The sequence below is a fragment of the Eubalaena glacialis genome, chromosome 10 (genome assembly GCF_028564815.1).
Source record: "Eubalaena glacialis isolate mEubGla1 chromosome 10, mEubGla1.1.hap2.+ XY, whole genome shotgun sequence".
Lineage (NCBI taxonomy): Eukaryota > Metazoa > Chordata > Mammalia > Artiodactyla > Balaenidae > Eubalaena > Eubalaena glacialis.
Window position 1 is genome coordinate 76,264,103 of NC_083725.1, and position 25,390 is coordinate 76,289,492.

At 40.6% G+C, this 25,390-nt stretch overlaps 1 protein-coding gene across 2 annotated transcripts; it reads left to right on the top strand.

Moving 5' to 3' along the window:
- CTR9 (CTR9 homolog, Paf1/RNA polymerase II complex component) lies at positions 1–25,037 on the top strand. Of its 2 annotated transcripts, XM_061201460.1 has the most exons (25): positions 4–373; positions 1,956–2,054; positions 3,751–3,990; positions 4,504–4,621; positions 5,096–5,185; positions 6,550–6,698; positions 7,806–7,913; positions 10,572–10,679; positions 10,787–11,023; positions 11,251–11,340; positions 11,455–11,583; positions 11,694–11,877; positions 13,189–13,277; positions 14,093–14,278; positions 14,368–14,455; positions 14,598–14,746; positions 16,795–16,911; positions 17,054–17,199; positions 18,117–18,188; positions 19,093–19,228; positions 19,377–19,523; positions 20,150–20,307; positions 21,366–21,462; positions 21,689–21,801; positions 23,982–25,037. In XM_061201460.1, exons 1-25 carry the CDS (start codon positions 329–331, stop codon positions 24,415–24,417), a joined length of 3,531 nt encoding a protein of 1,176 aa, XP_061057443.1. In that variant the 5' UTR covers positions 4–328; the 3' UTR covers positions 24,418–25,037. The 2 variants fall into 2 exon arrangements, with proteins under 2 accessions (XP_061057442.1, XP_061057443.1); XM_061201459.1 differs by having other exon boundaries at positions 1–373; positions 11,251–11,583.
- The last annotated feature ends 353 nt before the right edge of the window (positions 25,038–25,390 follow it).

The window sequence follows — 25,390 nt, forward strand, 5'->3', positions numbered from 1 at the left end:
CTCGGAAAGGTGGGCAGGCTAAGGGAAGCCTCTGAGCGCTCCTCCTAAAATCGGGGAACCTGAGCCACAGGAGGAGCCCTCCCATCGGACAGGCCCTCCCGCGGGGAAAGTTTCCGGGGCAGGGGGCGGGGCTGCCGGAAGTCGCCGGTCGCCGTCTGCTGTTCGTTGTTTGAGCTGCTGACGGGAAGAAGCCCGAGCTTCGGCGGCGCCGCGGGGCGGCAGTCACGACCGGAGCCCGAGCCGCCGCTAACCTCTGGACGAGCCAGAAGCCAGGAGCACCAGCTGCGGAGCGGCGGGGCCGGGCGCCCGCTCGCCTTCTGATCTCGCCATGTCGCGGGGCTCCATTGAGATTCCCCTCCGGGACACTGACGAGGTAAGTGTCGAGAATGGGGGAGGGTGGGGACCTTGAACTTGGACGATCTCCCCCTCCCCCTTTCTCTCGACTGCGTTTCTGAAGCGAGAGCACCCTCTCCCCAGATCCAACTACCCGGCCGAAGCTCCGATCACGTCTTTCCCCAGCCCCTGCGCCCTTCCAGGCTGGGAACATCAGGTCCCCGCAACCTCGAAGCCACCCCGAGAAGGAGTTCTTGAAAGTTCCCCACCAACCTGTCCGTATTTGACAGTACTCTGCTCTTTTCCTAATTCAGGAGCAGAGGGGTGTGACAGTGCCTGATAAAATGTAAGGCACCTCATAGATCACAGAGGTGGGCGCAGATGTCACTGTGTTCTCTCTGCTACTCAAACTAAGTGTCTCTCCCTGGGAATATATAGGATGTCGCCCTTCCTCCCTTAGAAACTCGAGTGTCATGGTGCACCACATCTGCCACACTAGGCTCCATCAACGAAATAGAGACCCCAAGATAATAGCCGCTGCAGTGTGCTGATAGAATTAACCCCGTCTCCCTTCCTGTCGCCTCTTTTATGGGTGGCCTATGGCTTGTCTGAGTAAAGCCCTCAGAATTGATGTTGTCTTTTTTTTTTTTTTTTTTTGGTGTTGTCTTATTGGACATCTCATACTCTTACTTTTGATTGAGGTACAATATTGAGATATGTTTCACTTACTGTAAAATCCAGTGGTTTTTAGTAGTGTAACCATCACCACTATCTAGTTCCAGAACATTTTCCTACTGTTATTTTTGTGCCACATTCAGGAGTGTGTGTGACACAAATGATGCCTCCATGATTAGTGTGTACGGTGGCACTCAACTTTGCATTGCCTCTAGGTCTATGCTTCTCAAGTTGTCAGACCGGGACTTCCCTAGTGGCACAGTGGTTAAGAATACGTCTGCCAATGCAGGGAACACGGGTTCGATCCCTGGTCCGGGAAGATCCCACATGCCGCGGAGCAACTAAGCCCGTGCGCCACAACTACTGAGCCTGCGCTCTAGAGACCGCGAGCCACAGCTGCTGAAGCCCGCATGCCTAGAGCCTGTGCTCTAAGCACAAGAGAAGCCACCGCAAGGAGAAGCCTGCCCTCACACCGCAATGAAGAGTAGACCCCGCTCGCCACGGCTCGAGAAAGCCCGCGTGCAGCAACAAAGACCCAATGCAGCCAAAAATAAAAATAAATTTAAAAAAAAAAAAGTTGTCAGACCGAGTCTCAGGGTCTGTGGCATGAGTCTCTGGGGTGCTTATCTGCACTTTACCTGCGTTATACGTTACACAGGGTTTCCTTTCAGTTTTTTCAGTAAGCAAAGCTTTCGTAGCATTTTATAGTTCTAGTGATTTGAGGACAACTAGCAGGGTTTGTTTGCTATGCTTTAATATTACTATATAACATATTTGTCGTATGCTCCTTAAACGTTTCTTAGTGTATGCTTGTTTAGCCCTATTGAAAGTGAACACAAATCCTATGTATAACCATACTGATGTATCTTTAGGAAAGCAGCAGTCAAAGAAGAAATGTGAATTTAAAAAAGAAAAATAAGAGTTAAAACCTACATTTTGTATTTTAGGTCATTGAACTTGACTTCGATCAGTTACCGGAGGGAGATGAAGTTATCAGTATTCTGAAACAGGAACACACACAACTGCATATATGGATTGCTTTGGCGGTGAGTGTTCATGTAACAAATATTTTTTATATGTTGACTGGAAAGAATATGTGGTTCTGTTTTCAGATACAGTAATAGCCAGCTTGGGTGAATGATAGATAGTACCATGTATATGGAAGTTAATTGTATTAAAGGCCAGTTTACTAAGTGATGTGTTGGCCTCTGGTAAATTAGTATATGTTGGTAAAAGCAGAATTCATTTAAGTTAAAGAGTACTCTGTGTTGAGCATTTGATTATTTAACGATTACTCAGTGAAGACTGGCTTACGGTTTGTAGATAAACTGAGAAAAAATGAGGTGCCACAATTTAAACAATCTAACACCCTCTGCCCTCCCCAGCACCAGCTGCATAATGATGTTTCTTTTTTGTGGGAACATTATAGTAAATGATTATGAATAAGATATAGTAAATACTTTGATCATTATTCCTAAACAAGTTTGTCACAGGTCCCTTTCATGTAAAGATACACAGGAGGCCTCTGACCTTGAAGGGTCAGAGAAGTAGATCTGGAATCGGGCTTGTGTCCAGTGCTCAAGCCTAACTCGTAAAGAGTTTCTTGGGTATGGATTTACAGAGAGGTACTTTCAGTGACAAGCAGTGCCCTCCTGACTTGAAGTGCTAAGTTTTCCTAGTCTTTGGAGAACAAGACATTAATGCTTGTCACATATTTTTTAAAACCAGAAGGGAACTTAGTATTTTTTAGTACAAATGCCTCCTTTAACAGCACTTACATGAAAATTGAAGTCTTGGAGGGTTAGCATGGCACCTGTAGTAAAATAAATTCATGAAGCATTGTGGGCTGTAGGTTGTTACACAAGAAAGAATGTAGGCTTTGGGATTAGAGAGTCCTTTGTTCAAATTCCAACTCGGCTACTAACTAGACAAATGACCTACCTTCTGAGCCTATTTCCTCATCTAAAATAGGGGGTTGTTAGCACTCACTTTAAGGGTGGTTGTACAGATTAGAGATAATGTATATGAAGCTCCTGGCATTGTTTGTGGCCCACAGTAAGGGGTTAATAAATGGTGGATATTCCTTTTATTATTAATAAATGAAACAGATGCCCAGGGACGTTATTCAGCAGACCCAAAGTCAGAGACAATTTTTGATGGATCTATAACTAGAACCCAAATTTTCTTTTTGGAATTCTTTATACCCTCTCACTATTGCTTTCTCTCTTGGGCTCTGATTTAGTTTGAAATCAACTATTGCTAGGTAAGAAGGTGGAAGCATTTGTAGTGATTATAATTTTTTAAACAGCTTTAGTAGGTATAATTCATCTATAGTAAACTGCACATATTTCACATGTACCATTTGAGAATTTTTAGCATATATGTACACCTGTGAAATCATCACCACAATCAAGATAACGAATATATCCATCACCCCTAAAACTTTCCTCCCACCTCTCCCTTGCCCCTCCACAGTGCCCAGGCAACCCCTGATCTGCTTTTTGTCACTAAAGATTAGTTTGAGATTTATCCATGTTGTAGCATGTATCCAATAGCTCCTTTTTACTGCCGAGCAGTAGCCATTTTACAGATAGACCACAGTTTGTCCATTCACCTTTTGATCAACAATTTAGTTGTTTCCAGTTTGGGGCTATTACACATAAAGCTGCTATAAACATTTGTGTACAACTTTTTGTATTGACATATCCTCCAGTAATTCTAGTTTGATTCTTTACCTTATAGCTGGAATACTACAAGCAAGGAAAAACAGAAGAGTTTGTAAAGTTGTTGGAAGCAGCGCGTATAGATGGCAATTTGGACTATAGAGACCATGAAAAAGACCAGATGACTTGCTTGGATACATTGGCAGCCTATTATGTACAACAGGCTCGGAAGGAGAAGAATAAGGACAACAAGAAAGATCTTATTACACAGGCAACCCTATTGTATACGATGGCAGATAAAATTATTATGTATGATCAGGTAAATTAAGTCAGATATCTTTGAATTTATGAAAGGGAAAAAAATACCACATGAAAGTAAAATGTGTATAATAGGCAACAGATTTTCTTTCAGTTTTTCTTAAAATAACATAGTTGATAAGAATAGTCAAAAAGAAGGGTTCCTTAATAAAATAGAAATTTCTTTGGTCCTTGTACTGTTGAAGTAATATGGGCAAATTTAGCATGTGAAACTTATCCACATGTTGAGTTGGTAATTCCAACATCCTCAGGTGAACTTCAAGCATATTTTAAGGAGTTTGAACTTATCTTTTTGTCGTCGTTCCTGGCACAGACAACTTGCATTTCAGGATAGTTCCTCAATTTGCAATTAAGAATTGCTTACTGGTAGTTTAAACACATTACAGTGATAGAGGAATTTGTGTGATGCTCCGCTTCCTTCCTATATGGTTTGCATTTTCATGTTAAACATGTGTGTTAAATTGTGGTTAGTCCTGGATAAAGTCAAGTCTAAGATGATGCATTACTTTTTCAGAACCATTTGTTGGGAAGAGCCTGCTTCTGCCTACTTGAAGGTGACAAAATGGATCAGGCTGATGCACAATTTCATTTCGTACTCAACCAGTCTCCAAATAATATTCCAGCCCTTCTTGGTAAGTCATTTTCGGCAACCATCTTAGGAATCTATATTTTTCAGCTGTGCCTAGAATGTATTTCTTTGTTGATGACTCCTTAGTAACTGGGCTGGGCAGCAAAGTAGAAGAGCTTTACCTTATTAAAAATAAAACTATTACAATAGATCATTGTTTCTGTTGAAATTACAGAAATAAGATATATACCAGTTAAGCATAATTTGTTATCCACTTCTAAAGCGTCAATAAACAATCTATTTGGACAACTCTAAGCTACTTTAATTATTTTATAACATTTAACATAATATAGTACTGTTCTATTTATAGGCATAGATTAATATACCCTCATGGAAAACAAGTTTAAATATGAAATCATTTTTACTATTCTCAAGTATTTCTTACTGAGAGATATATTTGATTTAGGTGAGTTAGTAGAGAGCATATGAGACTTGTGTTCTTTAATAAGTGCATGTTTATTTTTAAAAATCATTACAGGTAAAGCTTGCATTTCATTCAACAAGAAGGATTACAGAGGAGCTCTTGCTTACTATAAGAAAGCCTTGCGAACTAACCCGGGATGTCCAGGTAAGAGAAAAACTGTAAGTCTAGGCTATGTATGATCCAACTTAAAATATTGATATTTGATTCAAAAGCTGCATAGTAGATCATAATATAATCTTTTTGCCCTATACTATTTTTCTTTCCAAAATCTCATTCATTTAGCAAATTTTGAAGTCAAATGTAAAATGTTTCCAGAAGGAGAGAGTGTCAGTGTCAAATTCTGTTGTTAGGCCGAGTAAAATAGGGAATGAAAGTTGATCATTGGATTTGGCAGCATACAAATCATTAGTGACCTTGATAAAGCAGTTTTACTGGAATGGTAGAGGTGAGATACTCATTGGGGTGGAGTCAAGAGGGAAAAGGGAAGGAAAGGAATTGGGAGGCAGCAAATGTAGATCTCTCAAGGAGTTTTACTATCTAGGGAAGAGTAGGAATGAATTGACAACTGGAAAGGGAAATGGAATCAAGAGGGGATTTTTTTAAGATGCGAGAATGTATATGGATGAGAATGATCTAGTTGAGAGGGAAAATTTGATGATGTGGGAAAAATAGGGCAGGGTTGCAGGAGCAGTGTCCTTAGATGAGAAGGGGTAGGATCTAGTGAGCAGTGGAGAGGTTATCCTTACAAACATGGTTGTGTTTTGGCATGGCTTTGAAATTGGGAAGCATTTATAAGCATAGCTCTGCAGATGTGCATGTAGTCAGTCACTATATTTAAGGCCTTAATGAAGCTTTTTGTTCTCTGTTTAAAAATTGCTCTTTAAAAATTAGATATTGAAGGTACAGTGTAGCCAGGAGCGTTGGAAGACAAGAAAAATACCACTATTATAGGTGTTCTGTTCTGTGGTGAGAAAGGTATTCCTGATGAGGGGGTAAGGGTTGGGAGGTGTGAGGGGAGAGTGGTATGCTCTGACCTCCAGTGAAACCAAGTTTGTGATACACCCGAAGATTTTATAGTGTAGTTGTACTGAGGTTAATTCTGCGATTTTGCAACTCATAAATAGAGAATGTTTAAGCATTTAAAAAATTTTGGGGCTTCCCTGGTGGCGCAGTGGTTGAGAGTCTGCCTGCCAGTGCAGGGGACACGGGTTCGAGCCCTGGTCTGGGAGGATCCCACATGCCGCGGTGCAACTAGGCCCATGAGCCACAACTACTGAGCCTGCGCGTCTGGAGCCTGTGCTCCGCAACAAGAGAGGCCGCGACAGTGAGAGGCCCGCGCACCGCGATGAAGAGTGGCCCCCGCTCGCCGCAACTAGAGAAAGCCCACACACAGAAACGAAGACCCAACACAGCCAAAAATAAATAAATAAAATTTAAAAAAATTAAAAATTTGAATCCTAAAAATGCCCTAGTTTGACAGACTGAATGACTTGATTTTATTTTTGTAGCGGAAGTTCGTTTAGGAATGGGCCATTGCTTTGTGAAACTTAACAAATTGGAGAAGGCTCGTCTGGCGTTCAGCAGAGCCCTGGAACTCAATTCCAAATGTGTGGGAGCATTGGTGGGACTGGCTGTTCTAGAACTCAACAATAAAGAGGTATGTGGGTGAAAAAACTGTCTAGTTCCTGACTGATTTGTCAGGTGAATAGTATTGAATTATATATTGAATTATATCTCAACAGAGCTGTTAAAAAATGCAATCTTTTGGAGTCTTTTCTATTATTTGCCTTAGCAGTAAATTATTTAGCAGTAAATTATTTAGTGATATCAAGTATATTTACTACATGCACCCAATTTCAAAGGGCAGAAAATGCTTTCCAGTGGCAGTGTTTCTGCAGTTAAGTTTGTTAAGAAAGCTAAATTCTAAAAGTTTACCTCACTATTTGAATTTATTTTTATTATTTTTTCTTTAATTTTTAAAGATTACTTTCCATTTGCAGTTATTACAAAATCTTACCTATATTCCCCATGGTGTACAGTACATCCTTGAGCCTATCTTACACCGAATAGTTTGTACCTCCCACTTTCCCACCCCTCTGTTTCCCCTCCCCCCTTCTCCCCACTGGTAACCACTAGTTTGTTCTCTATATCTGTGAGACAGCTTCTTTTTTATTATATTCACTAGTTTGTTGTATTTTTTAGATTCCACATATAAGTGATATCATACATTATATATCTTTCTCTGACTTACTTCAGTTAGCCTAATGCCTTCCAGGTCCATCCATGTTGCTGCAAATGGCAAAATTTCATTCTTTTTTATGGCTGAGTAGTATTCCATTATATATATATACCATGTCTTCTTTATCCATTCATCTGTTAATGGATACTTAGGTTGTTTCCATTATCTTGGCAGTATCCATATCTTGCTATGAACTTTGGGGTGCATGTATCATTTCGAATTAGTGTTTTTGTTTTTTTCAGATATATACCCAGGAGTGGTATTGCTGGGTCATATGGTAGTTCTGTTTTTAGTTTTTTGAGAAACCTTTGTACTGTTTCCCACAGTGGCTATGCCAATTTTCATTCTCACCATCACTGTTTGAAATTTTTTATCCCTGGTGAAAGTTAACTAAAACAAGAGCTATATTTTGCTTTCTGAACAAATAATCTTATAATCTTATTTCTTCAACTATAAAGGAAACTTTGAAAAAGTGCTATTTAAGTAATATTTCACTCAACCCTGCCATCATTGTTTTTCTTTTAGGCTGATTCCATCAAAAATGGTGTCCAACTTCTTTCCAGAGCCTATACTATTGATCCTAGCAACCCTATGGTATTGAACCACTTGGCAAATCACTTTTTCTTCAAAAAGGTAGGAGAAATCATTTGTTAAAGTTGTTTAATTTTAAATCCTGATTTTTGTTTTTCTGTACTGCAGGTGATACTTTATCTTTTTAACTTGGAAAGAAATTTGAATCAAGAGTTTTTTTTCAAGTTAGAGTTTGTATTAGTATCTGGGGATACTAATTAGTATCTGGGTATGTTTGTTCATTCATTCATTCATTCATTTAATAATTATTGACCCTGTATACTGTACCCAACATTGCGACAGGGATGTGGAGTTCAGTAAGACGTGGTTTCTGCACTCAAGGAGTTGTTTCATAGAAAACACAGACATGGGAACAAATGTAAATGTAAAAATAAAGGTCTCTGCCCTGCTGTGGTAAAGAAATGAAAGAGGAAGTGATTAAGGAGAGTTTTCATCACCAAGAATGAAAAAGCTCTTGAACTATGTTTTTAGAAGAAGGTCACTAGGTAGCTGAGAGAAGACAGGCACAGATCTATGATATAGTCTTAGTAGTTTAGTAAGAGTGTAGCATATGGTGAAATTTTTGCTTGTTTATTTTCACACGTTGATCATGATGTAATTTTTTAAGTTGCCACTAACTCTGTAGAAGCAGTGGCATTCTAGGTTTCTCAAATACTAAAAAAGTTTTTATATAGTTAGTAAGCATGAGTTTAATCAGTCATTTTGAAACCAGGTGCTAAATTATACCAAGAACTTTAATTAAATAGCAGTTTAGGTAAAAGTTCACAAAACTGCATCAATCCTTATTAGTAATAGATGCTGTGTTGCTGTTATTGTTGCTATTAATATGCATTGTATGCTTGCAAAATGCCAAGTGCTGTTAAAAATGCATGCTGTGAATTTATATGACATTCAAAATAATCCTATGAGGTAGGTAATATTTTCCTCATTTTGTGGATGTAATGGAAGCAAGAGTTAATAGCCTGAGGTCACACAGCTATTCGCCATGATGCTTTACTCTCTCTGGCTGTAGAAGCATACTCCCCTTTCATAATGAATTATTAATTAAGCTTTATGCTATAGCTGTTTTAGTACTAAAAGGCAACTACTTAGGGAGAGGATGGAAATGTATCTCATATGTAAATGAAGTGTTACTGTTTAAGATAAAACAGTTACACAAGTTAGTTTGGTTTTTACTGGAAAAACAACAGCAGCACAAAAACAGAGGATGGATGATTCTAAATATTTGAGTGCATATCTAGTAGTCAGTGCTCACAGCTGTTGGGGCAGCTTCCTTGAACCAAATGAGACTAATTCAGTTTTTAATTTTCAATGCTAGTCACCCTTCCACTGCTGAAGATAAAGACTTGCTTCTACTAAGAACAATCAGTATATTCAGAACCTTAAAGATTACATAGGTGAAATATGTAAATCAAGCCAGTATATTTGAGTGTTACTGAACACCTGATCTGTGATCAGCACTGTGCCAGGTGTCATGAGGTCATCTTGCACTGAATATATGTCTTTAAGGTTTACAGAGCATGTTTACATATGTTTTCTCAGTTTGTCATTACAACAGCCCTAGAAGGTAGGCAGGGTATTTCCATACACTCATTCCAGTGAACAGTATATAAATTAAGCCAAAAGGCTGTGTCATGTAATTAAAAGTGTGGAGTTTGAATCACTTGGTTCAAATTCTGGCATCACCATTGTATATAGTTCTGTGGCTTTGGGCAAATAAACTAATAATTTCCCTAATCTTTAATTGCCTCACTTGTAAAACAGTAATAATACCTACTGTATAGGATGTGAGGGGTGGTAGTTAGGATTAAATGTAATATGCATATTAAATACTTATCTAATGTGAAACACTCAGTTCCTGATAAAAGCTGCAATCCCATTATTATTTCTAATGTAAAAAAAAAAAATGTCAGAACTGGTCATTGACCAAACAAAAACTCTACTTCAGACCAAATTTCTAGTCAAATGAATAAAACACATTCCTATTAAAACTGGAAAGTTGTTTCCACCCCTGATGTATGAACTCTGACTTTGAGACACTTGGGAGATTAATCCAAAGGAAAGTCAGGCCTAATAGAAAGGTCATGACCCATGCATTCAAATAGAGCTGAGTACAAGTCCAAGTGCTGACACTTGCTACCCTCATGTGATAGAACATAGCCTTGGAGTCAGGAAAAAAAAAACCCCACTAAATTGAGATTCTAGCTTTTCACCTTAGATAACAAACTTTACTTCTTTAAGTGTCTTTTTTCCCATCAGTAAAATGGTAATAATGACACACTTTGCAGGGAGGTTGATTAAGCTTAGAACTGATATAAGTATTACACCTAGCAGAGTGCTTTGGATATAATAGTTCTCAATAAATTGTAACTGCTCCCATTACTGTTAGTAAAGGACTTAACCTCTCTTGGGTTTTCTCATCACAAAAATAGGGACTAATGCCTCAAAGGATTGTTGTGGGGATTAAATGAAGTAATAGATGTACTGGGGAAATGTTAAGTACTGTACAACTGTTAGTTCCCATCTTCCCTGAATTTATCAGCAAGGGGAATGGGGAAAATGAATTGTAATTCTGGATACAGTGCTGTTATTGTTCATTCAATGAACAAATTTTAAGAGTGAAATTTTGGGAAGTCTTATGACTGAGACTGGTAGAGTTGTTGGGTTCACTCAATTGAGTTTTGGATCTTCCTTGTTCAGGATTACAGTAAAGTCCAGCACTTGGCTCTCCATGCATTCCATAATACAGAAGTGGAGGCCATGCAAGCAGAAAGTTGCTATCAGTTGGCTAGATCATTCCATGTCCAGGTAAGTTAACTTTACACCCTCTCTAAATATCTAATTCTTTAATGGTTTTCCAAATCATTTAAAAACTTTTGTACATATTGTTGGCCTTGTTTTATTTCATTTTTTAGGAAGATTATGACCAAGCTTTCCAGTACTACTATCAAGCCACACAGTTTGCCTCATCCTCTTTTGTGCTGCCTTTTTTTGGTTTGGGACAAATGTACATTTATCGAGGTGACAAAGAGAATGCATCTCAGTGCTTTGAGAAAGTTTTGAAAGCTTATCCTAATAATTATGAAACTATGAAAATTCTTGGCTCTCTATATGCCGCCTCAGAAGACCAAGAAAAACGAGATATTGCCAAGGTATGTTTTAAAAATCTAAAAATTTTATTTTCTGTTAGCTAGCTCTAGATGCGCATTCCTCATTTCTTGTTATTGCTAGCAGAAATATGATGGACACAGTTTTGTTAGCTGAGTTTGTTGTAGTTGAACTAACATTTGACTTATCAAACAGGGTAGAGTAGCCACCACATTTCACTGTCATACCCTATATTTGGAATGCTTTAGCTTAATGATCTCTTTCATCCCAGGGCCATTTGAAGAAGGTCACAGAACAGTATCCTGATGACGTTGAAGCTTGGATTGAGTTGGCACAGATCTTAGAACAGACCGATATACAGGTATTTAGCCATGTTTTCCGTCTCCTACCTGATGTGTTTTTGGTAAGCCTGATGCAGTGTTTCTCTTCCTCTCATTTTCACTTACACTTTATTCTGTCCACCATGAAAATACAGGGTGCCCTGTCAGCCTACGGAACAGCGACACGGATCCTTCAGGAGAAAGTGCAGGCCGATGTCCCCCCAGAGATTCTGAATAACGTGGGTGCCCTCCATTTCAGACTTGGAAATCTGGGAGAGGCAAAGGTAGGAACGTAGAAATAGTCCCTTCTTTTATACTATCAAGTTCAATGCACACTTCTTCCTATGTATCAACCAAGTCTTTTAACAATGTAATTTTCTTTTCTTTCTCCTAGAAATACTTTCTGGCATCATTGGATCGTGCAAAGGCAGAAGCTGAGCATGATGAACATTATTACAATGCCATTTCTGTTACAACGTCATACAATTTAGCCAGGCTGTATGAGGCGATGTGTGAATTCCATGAAGCAGAAAAACTATATAAAAACATCTTACGGGAACATCCTAATTATGTTGACTGTAGGAATTTTAAACTTTTTTTGTGTGTATTAAAATGTCCACAACAGCAGCAAAAAACTTAGCCTGAAAAAAATCTTTCTTAGAACCTGTAGTAAACAGTTTTAGGGAATTCCCTTGCGGTCCAGTGGTTAGAACTCCATGCTTCCACTGCAGGGAGCCTGGATTTGATCCCTGGTCAGGGAACTAAGATCCTGTAAGCCCCGCAGTGCAGCTGCGGTGCGACCAAAAAAAAAAACTTAAACAGTTTTGAAGGTTATATGCCCCCTTTTCTTCAAGGCAAATTTGTGGCCTTAAAAAAAAAAAAAAAAAAAAAAAGATGCAGCTTCAGTTAAATTTATGCTAGAAACAAAAAGAAACAACTAAAAACCAGTTGGACCATATTTTATAGACTAGGCCATCTTCAGTGGGTCAGCTACCTTTATTAGGCTTTTAACAACTCCTTGGCATATTTGGTGATGGGTTTATCTTTATGATGGGTCCTGCTTTGATTTCATGTAAACATTTTGCAATGTTTATAATAGTGAGAAAGAACAGGGCTTTTCCTGGAAATAATTATTACTAAAAATGTCCTACCTTGAGTTTTTACAACCTAGACAATGTGAAATTTGGTAAGTTTTTAACTAAAAATATTTTATATGCTGTACTTCCCTTAAAAGAACCTAAAGCTATGATGTTTTGCCTCTGGTCAAATTAGGGGCTAGCAATTTGGCCCCTGTCGTACTGTTACGGATGCAAAAGTGATTTAAAATAAATAAGATTTTAGTTGAATGTCAGGCTAAATTTGAACTGAGTTGATAGGCAGTAGTAAGCCATTGTTGATCCTGGAGAGAGTGACATTTTTTAGAGAAAATAACAACATTTGTGTGGCACTTTTTTTATTTAAGTGGAAGAGCCACAGTTAGAGCCCAGTTTTTCTAACTAGTAATCCCTAGTAGTCTGTGCTTTCACTGTAGTGCCATATGCCAAGCACAGTGCTGTGCATCAGGGAGAAATTGGAAACAGAACAATGCTAAGCTTTTAAAATAACTTAACTTGAGATGATGACTTGGTCCAGGGTGCTAGTCTGGGGAATGGCGTGGAAGAGATAATCTGAGATTTCAAACAGGAAGACTTGATGGTGGCAGAGTTGCTCATGAACTTATTAGGTTATTAATTAGTTATATTGATGCTTGATATATTTTCACCTGTGGGACTTTTCTGTTCATTGTATTAATGTATTAATGAAAAACAATTGTTTCAAAAGTATGACTTTAAAATTATGATTCTACTTTATAGCTAATATTTTAAACATGAAAACTTGTATATTTTCAGGCTATCTGCGCCTAGGAGCCATGGCTAGAGATAAAGGAAATTTTTATGAGGCTTCAGATTGGTTTAAGGAAGCTCTTCAGATTAATCAGGTTGGTAATATTAACTCTTAGCTCTGAAAAATAATTATTTCACCATTTCCCCCCAGTAAATCAGTTTTTCCTTTTAATGGCTATCATATTTCTAGACTTGGCATCTCCCTGTTTTTTTCATTTACTTGTTAAAGATACTAAAGGGTATAGAAGTCATCTAAACGTTTGGATTGTGGCCCACGGTAAGAAATAGATTTCACACCACAGCCTAGTACATACACACGTGTGTATACAGACAACTGAAATCAAAGTTTTACAAATCATTTTGTGCTCTTTCCATAGGCAGTACATTGACATTTTTACTGTATTCCATTCTGTCGCATTTCTTATGGTGATAACTAAACACTAAATTGATGTTACAAGTCACTGATCCATCTCAACTCTCAGTTTGAAAAACACTATTGTAAATGTAGCTTGTATTAATTAATTTATTTATTTATTTTTGGCTGTGTTGGGTCTTCGTTTCTGTGCGAGGGCTTTCGCCAGTTGCGGCGAGCGGGGGCCACTCTTCATCGCGGTGCGCAGGCCTCTCACTGTCGCGGCCTCTCTTGTTGCGGAGCACAGGCTCCAGACGCGCAAGCTCAGTAGTTGTGGCTCACGGGCCTAGTTGCTCCACGGCATGTGGGATCCTCCCAGACCAGGGCTTGAACCCGTGTCCCCTGCATTGGCAGGGAGATTCTCAACCACTGCGCCACCAGGGAAGCCCCGTAAATGTAGCTTGTAAACCTCTCCAGTAATCAGCTGTTGTGGAAAGATGATTGATCTCTCTGAATACAAATTACAGATTTTGCTTCTTTTTATATGTGTGTTTTTAGGACCATCCGGATGCTTGGTCTTTGATTGGTAATCTTCATTTGGCAAAACAAGAATGGGGTCCAGGCCAGAAGAAATTCGAGAGGATATTAAAACAACCAGCTACTCAGAGTGACACTTATTCTATGCTGGCCCTTGGCAACGTCTGGCTCCAAACTTTGCATCAGCCCACCCGAGATAGAGAAAAGGTAATCTTTCTTCATCTCTTTAAAACAAAATTGATAACTTATTTGATTCTTGTTTGGATTTTTTTTATAATGTTTGTATCTTTTTATAGGAAAAGCGTCATCAAGATCGTGCTCTGGCCATCTACAAACAAGTACTCAGAAATGATGCAAAGAATCTGTATGCTGCTAATGGCATAGGTAATTATACAGTTTGGATAGCGATAATAATTTGTGAAATGAATGCTTTTGGAGGGATGTTTGTAGATCAGAATTTCTCTCTAGTTGTTTTTCTGGCTACAGTTGGAAAATTCTAATTCTGTGAACCTTTTTATAACTTTAGGAGCTGTTTTGGCCCACAAAGGATATTTCCGTGAAGCTCGTGATGTATTTGCCCAAGTAAGAGAAGCAACGGCAGATATCAGTGATGTGTGGTTGAACCTAGCACACATCTACGTGGAACAAAAGCAATATATCAGCGCCGTTCAGATGGTAATGTCTTATTTTTCAAGATATTTTTATTTTGTGCTCATTGTTGAGCACTTGTTTCCTTAACCATTCTGGTCCTGCCTTGGAGCTGGGTGCTATCTCTTGCGATACTGTGTCTATTCAGAGGCTTATAATTGTATATGGTTAAGGCCAGTCTTTGGTGTCCAGACAGAGATATGAGTCCTGGTTCCACCTTTAATTGCACGTCTTGGACAAAGGACATCTTCTCTGAGCCAGTTTTCATATCTATAAAACAGAAATAATTGTACCTTAATCTCATAGAATTTTGTGAGCATCCAGAATGAAAAATACTTGGCACCATACTTGGCACTAGTTTGCCTCGCATAGCAGTAAGTACCCAGAAGTTAGTGGGATTTAATATCCGTTTGCTTGTTTTACCCTCTTACTTCTCAGATGAGAGAACTGAGTTTCAGGAAGGTTAAATGACATTTAAAATGAAACTCCATGGGGATAAGTTTTCATGGCTATAGAATTTTTTTTTTCGTTTATTTATTTTTGGCTGCATTGGGTCTTTGTTGCTGTGTGCAGGCTTTCTCTAGTTGCAGCTAGCGGGGGCTACTCTTCGTTGCGGTGCGCAGGCTTCTCGTTGCGGTGGCTTCTCTTGTTGCAGAGCACAGGCTCTAGGTGTGTGGGCTTCAGTAGCTGTGGCATGTGGGCTCAGTAGTTGTGGTGCACAGGCTCAGTTGCTCCACGGCATGTGGAGTCTTCCCGGATCAGGGCTCGAACCCGTGTCCCCTGCATTGGCAGGTGGATTCTTAACCACTGCACCACCAGGAAAGCCCATGGCTATAGAATTTTATTATGCTTTTCATATTTGTTGATTACTTGAACTTGAAGTAAAAGAGTCATGCTTAGCATCTTTAGCATAGTAAAGAGTAAAAATGCTCTTATGGGGGAATTATTATGGTCAGAAAAAACAGGTTTCTGACCAAAGTTAGAAGACAGGCTCTGGGCTTCCCTGGTGGCGCAGTGGTTAAGAATCCGCCTGCCAATGCAGGGAACACTGGTTCGAGCCCTGGTCTGGGAAGATCCCACACGCCACGGAGCAACTAAGCCTGTGCGCCACAACTACTGAGCCTGCACCCTAGAGCCCGCGAGCCACAACTACTGAAGCCTGCGCGCCTAGAGCCCACGCTCCGCAACAAGAGAATCCACGGCGATGAGAAGCCCGCGCACCGCAACCAAGAGTAGCCCCCTTTTGCTACAACTAGAGAAAGCCCGCGTGCAGCAAGGAAAACCCAACGCAGCCAAAAATAAATAAATAAATAAATTTATTTTAAAAAAAAAAGAAGATAGGCTCTGGGAAGTGGTTAACCATTTTTCTAAAAAGGATGGGTATTATTATTGTATTCAGAATATTGGAAAGGTCCTGGTCACAGGGACTTACAGAACCCAGATTGCATATAGTAGTCTCAGAGGTTGTGTTTTTGGAGGTAGGCCTTCTTGATCTGCAAATTAATTTCTAGGGATATTCAGGGGAAAACCATCTAACCATCTTCCACAAAAAAGAACTTACCTATGACAAGATATGTTCCATGGTCAGAAAGTGATATGTTCACAGCAAAATTAATACCAGTATTGCTATATTGGTTTTACTAAGAAATTAACAGCAAGAACAGTGAGACTTATCATTCTCGTTGCCAGTAGGTTCCACCAGTCCTAAAGAAAGGTGGTAGAGCACCTTAGGAGCCACGTGTATGACTTCTAATAAGTTGTCAGTGAGCCTGTTCTAGATAGTATTGCTGAAGATACAAAAAAGACCTTCCAATCTGTTTAACCTTTCAGTGTTGGTCGAAATTTCAAATGGAAGAACTATTTCTAGTATGTAATTTTTCTTGTCAGGTTTTTATGTTGTGAAAAATGTATGCTGGTGAGTGTAAAAAATCGTTCTCAAATTAGTCTTTGAAATTAACCATGCAAAAGACAAAATACCTTTTCACATAGCTTTAAAATCGCTTGAAATTTTGTTATAAAATGACAATATCATTTAATCCTTGTTGTGTTTTAATTAACTTTTTCTTTTATTGTAGTATGAAAACTGCCTCAGAAAGTTCTATAAGCACCAGAACACTGAAGTTGTGCTCTATTTGGCCCGGGCCCTCTTCAAGTGTGGCAAGTTACAAGAATGCAAACAGACTCTGCTGAAGGTAAAACAGAGAACTCAATTCTATGCTGCATTGTATTTTTTATCCTGTTTTACGCATACTTACACACCTAACACTCTATTTGACTAAAATCCTTTTCATGTCATTATACCATATGAAAGATTTGCTTTGTTTTTGTTAATAGGCTAGACACGTGGCACCCAGTGATACAGTTCTCATGTTTAATGTGGCCTTGGTCCTGCAAAGATTAGCTACCTCTGTCCTGAAAGATGAAAAGAGTAACCTGAAGGAAGTACTCAATGCTGTGAAAGAACTGGAGCTTGCACACAGGTAAGATTTTGTAGGAACAACCTTTGAAATGCTTTGTTTCTTTAAACCCACATGGCTCAAAAGAGAATCATTCTCTATTAGAATCATTCCAGCGATTTTTAAGCCAAAGCAGACAGCTTCCGCCAGGTGGCACCCAACCGTAGCCAGGATCCTGCTAGAATTGGATCCTGTAGTCCGACCCCTAGAACTGGCTGGCTGGCTTTGCAAGCTTGCCCTAGATTTTTCATTGACCTGACAATAATATGACCCAGCATTTTACACACTAGAAATTTTTAGACTCCACTTATGCTGGTTTTACTTGTTGTACTAGTGTCTTTTTATGCGATATTAGTTTTACTTAAGCTGAGATTAAGACCTTTCCTCTTAAATATTGATAAATTTATTCAGCTCAGCTCAAAATTTATGTGACCTTACAGTACTTATTTGGTAGTTCAGTGTACGGTAAAATTAAAACCTGCCATCTCTTCAGGTTTTGTCCAGCCTTATTTGAATTCTCATTTAAGTATTCCTTGCCTTGCCTAGTAGATTGTAAGTGCTTTCATGGCTTAAGCCTCCTAACCTCCATGCTGACATATTTAGTAAATTTGGTGTTTAGTAAATATTCGTTGCTGGAATTGATTTTTGGTTGTTTGTGAATTTACTGATACCGTTAACTATAACTTTATCATCATGAACTTACTGATATTGAGTGGTATATTGATGAGAGTCCTTTTTTAAGTGAGTTGTATATACATTTTTCCTATTGAGATAACAGCCCTTCATGAATACATTCATTTAAGTATTAAGTGTTCATTAAGTTTCAGTCAGTATGTAAGCCTCCTCTCAGACTATTTTTTTTAGAACAGATTAAAAATCTAAAGGGTCTGTTTCATTTATTTTTTTTGAAGTAAAGTATTTTATCTTCTTATTCTATTTAGATATTTCAGTTACTTGAGTAAAGTTGGAGATAAAATGAGATTTGATTTGGCCCTCGCTGCTACAGAAGCCAGGTAATGTTACTATTTATGGAAGGTGACTGGGTGAGGCAGTGATAGCAGTGTGGACTGGGAGAGTGACACAGTAGTGAATGGGCTTCTGACCTCCCAGAGGTCAGTCTTTCACACTCCCCTCTGGGACACTCCAACCTGGACCAAGGCTTTTTCCTCAGGGTCCTTTCAGGGAATATGGCGAAGTTCAAGTACTTAAGTTGTATGGGAAAATACTTTTCTATTTCACTAATGTCAGCTATGTAGTCAGAATCAAGACACGATTCCTGAATCTGTCACATGTAAAGATAGTGTCGGGAATCTTTTTAGCTGTGCTTTGGGAGGACGGTTATAATTTGCAAACTTAACATAGTTGACAGTATTGGCTTTTGATAAACTAAGTTAATTTTCCTAATTAAGACTTCCTGGGGCTTCCCTGGTGGTGCAGCAGTTAAGAATCCGCCTGCCAGTGCAGGGGACACGGGTTCGATCCCTGGTCTGGGAAGATCCCACATGCCGCGGAGCAGCTAAGCCCATGTGCCACAACTACTGAGCCCACGTGCCACAGCTACTGAAGCCCACGCACCTAGAGCCCATGTTCCACAACAAGAGAAGCCACTGCAATGAGAAACCCGCGCACCGCAACGAAGAGTAGCCCCCGCTCGCCACAACTAGAGAAAGCCTGCGCACAGCAACGAAGACCCAAAGCCTGCGCACAGCAACGAAGACCCAAAAAAATAAGATAAAATAAAAATTTAAAAAAAGAAAAGGGCTAAAGAATTAAAAAAAAAAAAAGACTTCCCATAGGTATCACCTAATGATCCTGCTTCAAACTTTTAAATGTGTGTAAGGAATACAGATGCTCTGAGTTTTTTAATAAAAAGTATACTAGCTACATACATATTTCTCTAAATTTGGAATGTTCTAGGCAATGCTCTGACTTACTGAGCCAGGCCCAGTACCACGTGGCCAGGGCACGCAAACAGGACGAAGAAGAAAGGGAATTGCGGGCCAAACAAGAACAAGAGAAAGAACTGTTAAGGCAGAAACTTCTCAAAGAACAGGTATGTATTGTGTTTGCGGTTATACTAGAATTAAAGGTGTGCATACATACACTTTGTATGTTAAAAGAGAAGTTCTTCTGATGGTAGCCATGATATTTTGTCATAAGAACATTTTGATGAGGTTTTTTCCTACTCTTTTTCCTCATAGGAAGAGAAACGTCTCAGAGAAAAAGAAGAGCAAAAGAAACTTTTGGAACAGCGGGCCCAGTACGTAGAGAAGACCAAAAATATTCTTATGTTTACTGGAGAGACTGAAGCAACAAAAGAAAAGAAAAGAGGTGGCAGTGGTGGACGGGTAAGATATGACTCCAGTTAGAAACGAAGCTAATTGGTTAAATTCACTCAGTACTTAGTCCTGAGCTTTGGCTTCCTCCTTTGCTAAAAGATAGTTTTCCAACAGAGACTGCTTTAAATGGTATCCAGTATTTAGAAATGCATTTCACTGTTAGCTGAATACAGTTTACCTTGTAGCAACTTTGTAGTTGATGATTTTTGCTATTTGAGGCATTCATCCCAATTAGAAGTTTTTAAAGTATGGGCCTCGCCATGCACTTGTTCCACGTGACTTAGAGCAGCGGTCCCCAACCTTTTTGGCACCAGGGACCGGTTTCGTGGAAGACAATTTTTCCACGGATGGTGGCAGTGGGGAGGGGTGGGGGGGAGGTGTTGGTTCAGGCGGTAACGCGAGCGATGGGGAGCGATGCGGAGCAGCAGATGACGCTTTGCTCGCTCGCCCGCCGCTCACCTCCTGCTCTGCGGCCTGGTTCCTAACAGGCCACGGACCAGTACCGGGCCATGGCCCGGGGGTCGGAGACCTCTGACTTAGAGGACTGATGGGAAGTGGCCTCTTTCATACCTTAGCATTCCACCCACGTTCCACCAGCCAGGAAAGCAATGACTGTGGTCTTGTTTGGGTTTCAGCGGTCCAAGAAGGGAGGAGAGTTTGATGAGTTTGTCAACGATGACACCGATGAAGACCTGCCTATATCCAAAAAGAAGAAGAGAAGGAAGGGCAGTGGTAGTGAGCAAGAAGGCGAGGAGGAGGAGGGTGGCGAGAGAAAGAAGAAGAAGAGGAGAAGGTAGTGTCATGGAATAACCTTTTAAATCACCTGGGTTTTAAATCACCTCATGAAAGTGGCAAAAGACCTTTCACCTTCTGAATCTTAGGTTTAGAATCTGTGAACACCTTTTAATCACTTGATCCCCCCAGACAGGGAAGCCTTTCATTCCCCCACTTCCTACTTTAATCCTAAACTAGGCCCCACTACCAAATTCCCGGCGTGCTTGGAGTCTCCACACATGTCCACAGCTTTCCTTCTGAGAGCTCCGAGTCAGTCATAATTGCCTTTCTTATGACTGAAAATTGCAATATTTATTGGAAAATCTATGCAGTTTAGGATGAGAAACCTTACTATGTCCACACCGACTCTCCATCTTTGAAATCTTAGAAAAGCCACTGAGCCTCAGTTTCCTCTCTGTAAAATAGCAATGGCCCACCTCCTGGTTTTACAGGATGTATAAAATGTGAATTTATGTGAAAGAAGGGCCTTTTAATCCTCCTAGTGCCATCCGCTGTTAGGATAAGTGGTGCCCTGCCCCCCTCTCACCTGGAAGTGCCCCTAAGCTGTCTGTTCCTCTCATGGTGCTTCCGTGTCCGGGAACCTCCAGTCTTAGCTAGACCTGTTCTTTCCAACCCATGTCTGACTCTGCTTGTGGAATTCATTCAGACCTGTGGAACTGAAGCTGTGGCTGGATATTAGCAGGCCTGGGATGAGTAGTTGGAAGGGAAGAAAGAGGAGAGGAAAGAGGTTGAGTCTGGAGCCTGGGTCTTTTCTCACATCTTCTATCACTCACCAAGGGCAAGATTCAAGCTCATCTTAGATTAATAAGAGGGCTTAACAGTGACTCAATTAGTCAGCAGACATGGCATAAATACAGTTTTTGCAGACTCCCGAGCCACGTGCAGCAAGAGTAAGTTGTGGTCTCTGCCCTTGAGGGGTGTACAGTCTGGTTGAGGCCAGCACCTGTAGAGAAGGATGTTCAAAATGACTAATACTATTTGAATGGCACAGAAGTCTTGGGTTTTATAGGCATGAGTGAATCTTGACAAACTTTCTCTTGGTGTTCACTATTTTAGACCTCCGAAGGGAGATGAAGGATCTGATGACGATGAAACAGAAAATGGCCCCAAACCGAAAAAGCGCCGTCTACCAAGAGCAGAGAAGAAGAAGGCTGTAAGTGTCCAGCACTGTGGTTTTCATCCCCAGAAGGCATAGAAGACTGCGGTACTCTAGAATACATTCTTCCCCTGCAGTGTCTTCAAGCACAGACACTTGTTTTTGAAGTTTGTCGGTTGCTGTTTGATTGTATCAGTATCACTGCAGTGCAAACCCAATTTAACAAGACATCCTAACGTAAAGAGTCTTGACTAATCTATTACATTTGATCTTCTTTCTTCAGCCCAAGCCAGAACGTCTGCCTCCTTCAATGAAGGGAAAAATAAAATCCAAAGCCATAATATCATCAAGTGACGATTCATCTGATGAAGATAAACTGAAAATTGCTGATGAAGGGTAGGAATTTTTCACTTATGTTCTCCTAGTGAAGGATAACCAAGAGTGGTCACTGTGCCAAAATGTCATCTCTGCAGCTTCTTAGAATCTTAGAGCGGGAAGAAGCCTGAGCACACATCTCATTCCAGTCTTGTCATTTTGTCCTACTAAATGTTTGTCCCTTAAAGAAGGAAACCTATTCTGAAATCTCATTTCTTCGTGGATATTAGCTGAAATTTTCTGTCATTTTGCTACACTGCCATTGACTGGCTTAAAGTATTAAGAGTAGCCTGATCTTGGTCACAGGGAGAAAGGGACTTTCTTGACCATTTCCTCTCTTGTCAGGCAGGGATGACTCAGGACTGCCTGCTCTATGGAGCGCTTATCGTAGACTCCTCTAGCTCACAGCCTGCTTGGTGAAACAATATTCTGTTTTACTTGTGCTGAACTTGCCCCTCAAGCTCCGCATTTGGATTCCTAGACTAAGACTCTTAATACCATACTATGCTGGGTTCTTTGAATGGCCATCATTTCATTCATTCATTCAACAGACATTTGAACATCCATGCTATGAGATAGCAAACTGAGTGCTGGGGATGCAAAGGATAAAGACATTGACCCTGCCCCCAAGGAATCTGTGCTTTAGAGACAGTGGAGAATGACAAATAAACCAAAACTACATTATAGTGGGAAAAGGGTTATCACTTATATTTTGCATTTATTGCTCTTCAGTGACCACATGTAATCTGGAGTTGAGGTAGTGGGGGGAATTACTGAGGTGTTTTTTTGTGGAAGAAAGGCTGTTTAAGTCTTAGAAGAAGAATAGAGAGTCCTAATCAACTGTACTTCAGTAAAAAATAAAAATAATAAGAATTTTTAAAAAATAAAAGGAAGAGAGAGTCCTGGTTGGTTAGAGGTGAGGCAGGGGTGAGAGGTTAGCATGTCGAAGGGGCTAAGGGTCCTGGTGCAGGGCTGGTCTGGTAGGGTAAAGCATCTGTAAAGATCTGCAGTTCCCTTTTTCTCTGAAGATGCTGGTTGACACAGATTTGGATTGCTTTTCCCTAAAACACTGTTTCACCCTTGCCCACAGTGTTACCCTGGTCCATTGATTAGAGACGTGATGGTTAGACCTTCATGAAGTGTTTGCTTATTTGGCCAGATGGAATGGAGTGAATTAGATCCCAGGGGCCCACTGGCCCTTAGCGTGTATACAGAATGAGTTATGTGACGGGTGTCTAGGTTTCTTCTTTCAGATGTAAGCACAAAGAGCCTTTCTTCGGTCTGCAGGGATGTTTTCATTTCTAGGGAGAGTAGTATGTTTCACCTCCCTCACCCTTCTTAGACCGACCCTGTAGGATTTAATATTCCTTTCTTGGAATATCTGTCATGGAAACCAAAACCAAGGAATATGCCCGAGGAGAAGCATGTCCTCCTCTCCACAGCCCTGGTTGGGGAGCAGCTGTGACAGTGGTGAAGAGAATGTCCTTTCCTCCAAGAAGCCAAGATTCCCTGGGTGCCACCTCACCCCCAAGCATTAGCACAGGTACCCTGCCCTGAACATCTGATAAGTAGAGGGGGAACTTTGGCAAAAGTACACAAACAAGCTGCAGAACGCTTTTATTTAGCCCTAGCTTCCTATGTTGAGTAGGTCTAGTCGTGGCGGAGGGCACCGGAGCAGAAGCAGATCCTGGGACAGAAAGGGTGACTTTGCTCCTCAGCGATCTTCTAGCACAGATGGCAGTGGCACAGAGGAGCTTCCCTCCCAGCCAGCCTTGGGACAGAGTGCATTCTTCAGAGTCTCTGCAGCCCAGTGAGGTCCCAGGTTGCACCTCTGCCGCTGTGTATTGGTTTATAAAGATAAATAAATGTATCCCTTCCTTTTCATAATTTTACATACGAAATTGAGAAATGCTTCATTCTGATGAAGGGTGCCTGGGATGACCAGTGCGGTCACCCGTCACTGTCTATGTTCTGTCTCAGAGCTAAAGTGCCTTATTCTTTGTAACTTTTTAATCCTCTCTTTATTAATAACCCTATCACATTTACAAAAAAGCACACCAAAGGAATATCACAAAACGAACACCTGTGTCAACAGCGATCCGGTCAAGACATTAAATGCCCTTCTTTTTTCAAGTGCACCCCCGGTTTGTCAAGGCTCCCTCGGCCAGAACCCTGGTCTAACGAGCGTTTGTCTTTGCCAGACATCACCGCAACAGCGACAGCGACTCCGACGAGGGCCAGCGGCGGAAGACGGGCGCCTCCTCGGAGGAGAGCGACTCCGACGAGAACCAGAACAAGTCCGGCAGCGAGGCCGGCAGCCCCCGGCGGCCCCGGAGGCAGCACTCGGATGAGGACTCAGACAGCGACCAGCCGGCCAGAAAGCGCAGGCCCTCGGGCTCCGAACAGTCTGACAACGAATCCCTGCAGTCCGGGCGGAGCCGCTCGGGGGGCTCTGAGATGGACTCTCGGCCTGCATCCCCCAGCGCCGAGTCGGACCGCTACTCCGAGAGAGCATCCGACAACGAGGGGTCCGTCCGAGGCTCCGGCAGAGGCTCCGGCAATGAATCCGAACCCGAGGGATCCAACAACGAGGCCTCGGATCAGGGCTCAGAACGTGGTTCGGATGATAGCGACTAGGCTTTATTTCATGAATAAGCTTCATCTCCACAGGAAACTTTTTTAATATATGAAAGCTGTGATAAAAACATTTCAGGTGTTTGGTCAAACAGTGGTGGATTTTTCCTAAGGCAATTTCTTTCTCCTATCCATTTGTACGTTACTATGTCCCAAAAGGTGTTTCCCTTGCGAGAGTCCAATATTTGAGCCTCTTGAGCAAAAGGTGACTATTCTTTATTATGGTACAATTCCACCTATCATATGTGAAAACCCCAGGAAGATAAACCCACATGCTGAACCATTCCTCCCGAGGTTTGACTGAAACTGTGGCAGATGTCTCATCTTCTTTGTATGTTAAGCAGCATATTATTAGGACTTTTATTGCAATCTTTTACCAAGTGGTGCGAGGAACTTGGTATTAATGTCTTTGTTCCATTTCAAGTTTAGATCAAGAATATTTTTATTTTCTGGAGGAAGAGGTATCTACTGTATAATTGCACCAAAGTACAAATGAAAGGAAGGTTTTCTTCAATAGTGTAATACTGCAGCCATGTAGATAAAACGACAAATATATCATTTGTTAGGTTGAATAAGATGTGGAAAAATGCTTTTCTGTTAGTAGTATGCAAAGACCTACCTAAGCCACATAATAAAATTCTTTTACCAACTTTATTGTGTAACTTTGTGTCATTTTTTTTTTGCTCGGTACATTTGTATATGAAAATTTAGCATCTATAAAAATATGCAAATATTTGAAAGAACCTGAGCTAAGCTGGAGGTTGTTTACTCAAAAGTTTTGTAATTCTTTTTTTTTTAACATCTTTATTGGATTATAATTGCTTTACAATGTTGTGTTAGTTTCTGCTTTATAACAAAGTGAATCAGTTATATGTATACATATATCACCATATCCCCTCCCTCTTACGTCTCCCTCCCACCCTCCATATCCCACCCCTCTAGGTGGTCACAAAGCACCGAGCTGCTCTCCCTGTGC

Excerpts from the sequence above, each read along its gene's own strand:
- CTR9 (XM_061201459.1), top strand. The coding sequence starts at position 329 with ATGTCGCGGGGCTCCATTGAGATTCCCCTCCGGGACACTGACGAG. Across the intron at positions 4,622-5,095 it reads TAATATTCCAGCCCTTCTTG|GTAAAGCTTGCATTTCATTC; the intron begins GTAAGTCATTTT and ends AAATCATTACAG. Across the intron at positions 6,699-7,805 it reads TAGAACTCAACAATAAAGAG|GCTGATTCCATCAAAAATGG; the intron begins GTATGTGGGTGA and ends TTTTTCTTTTAG.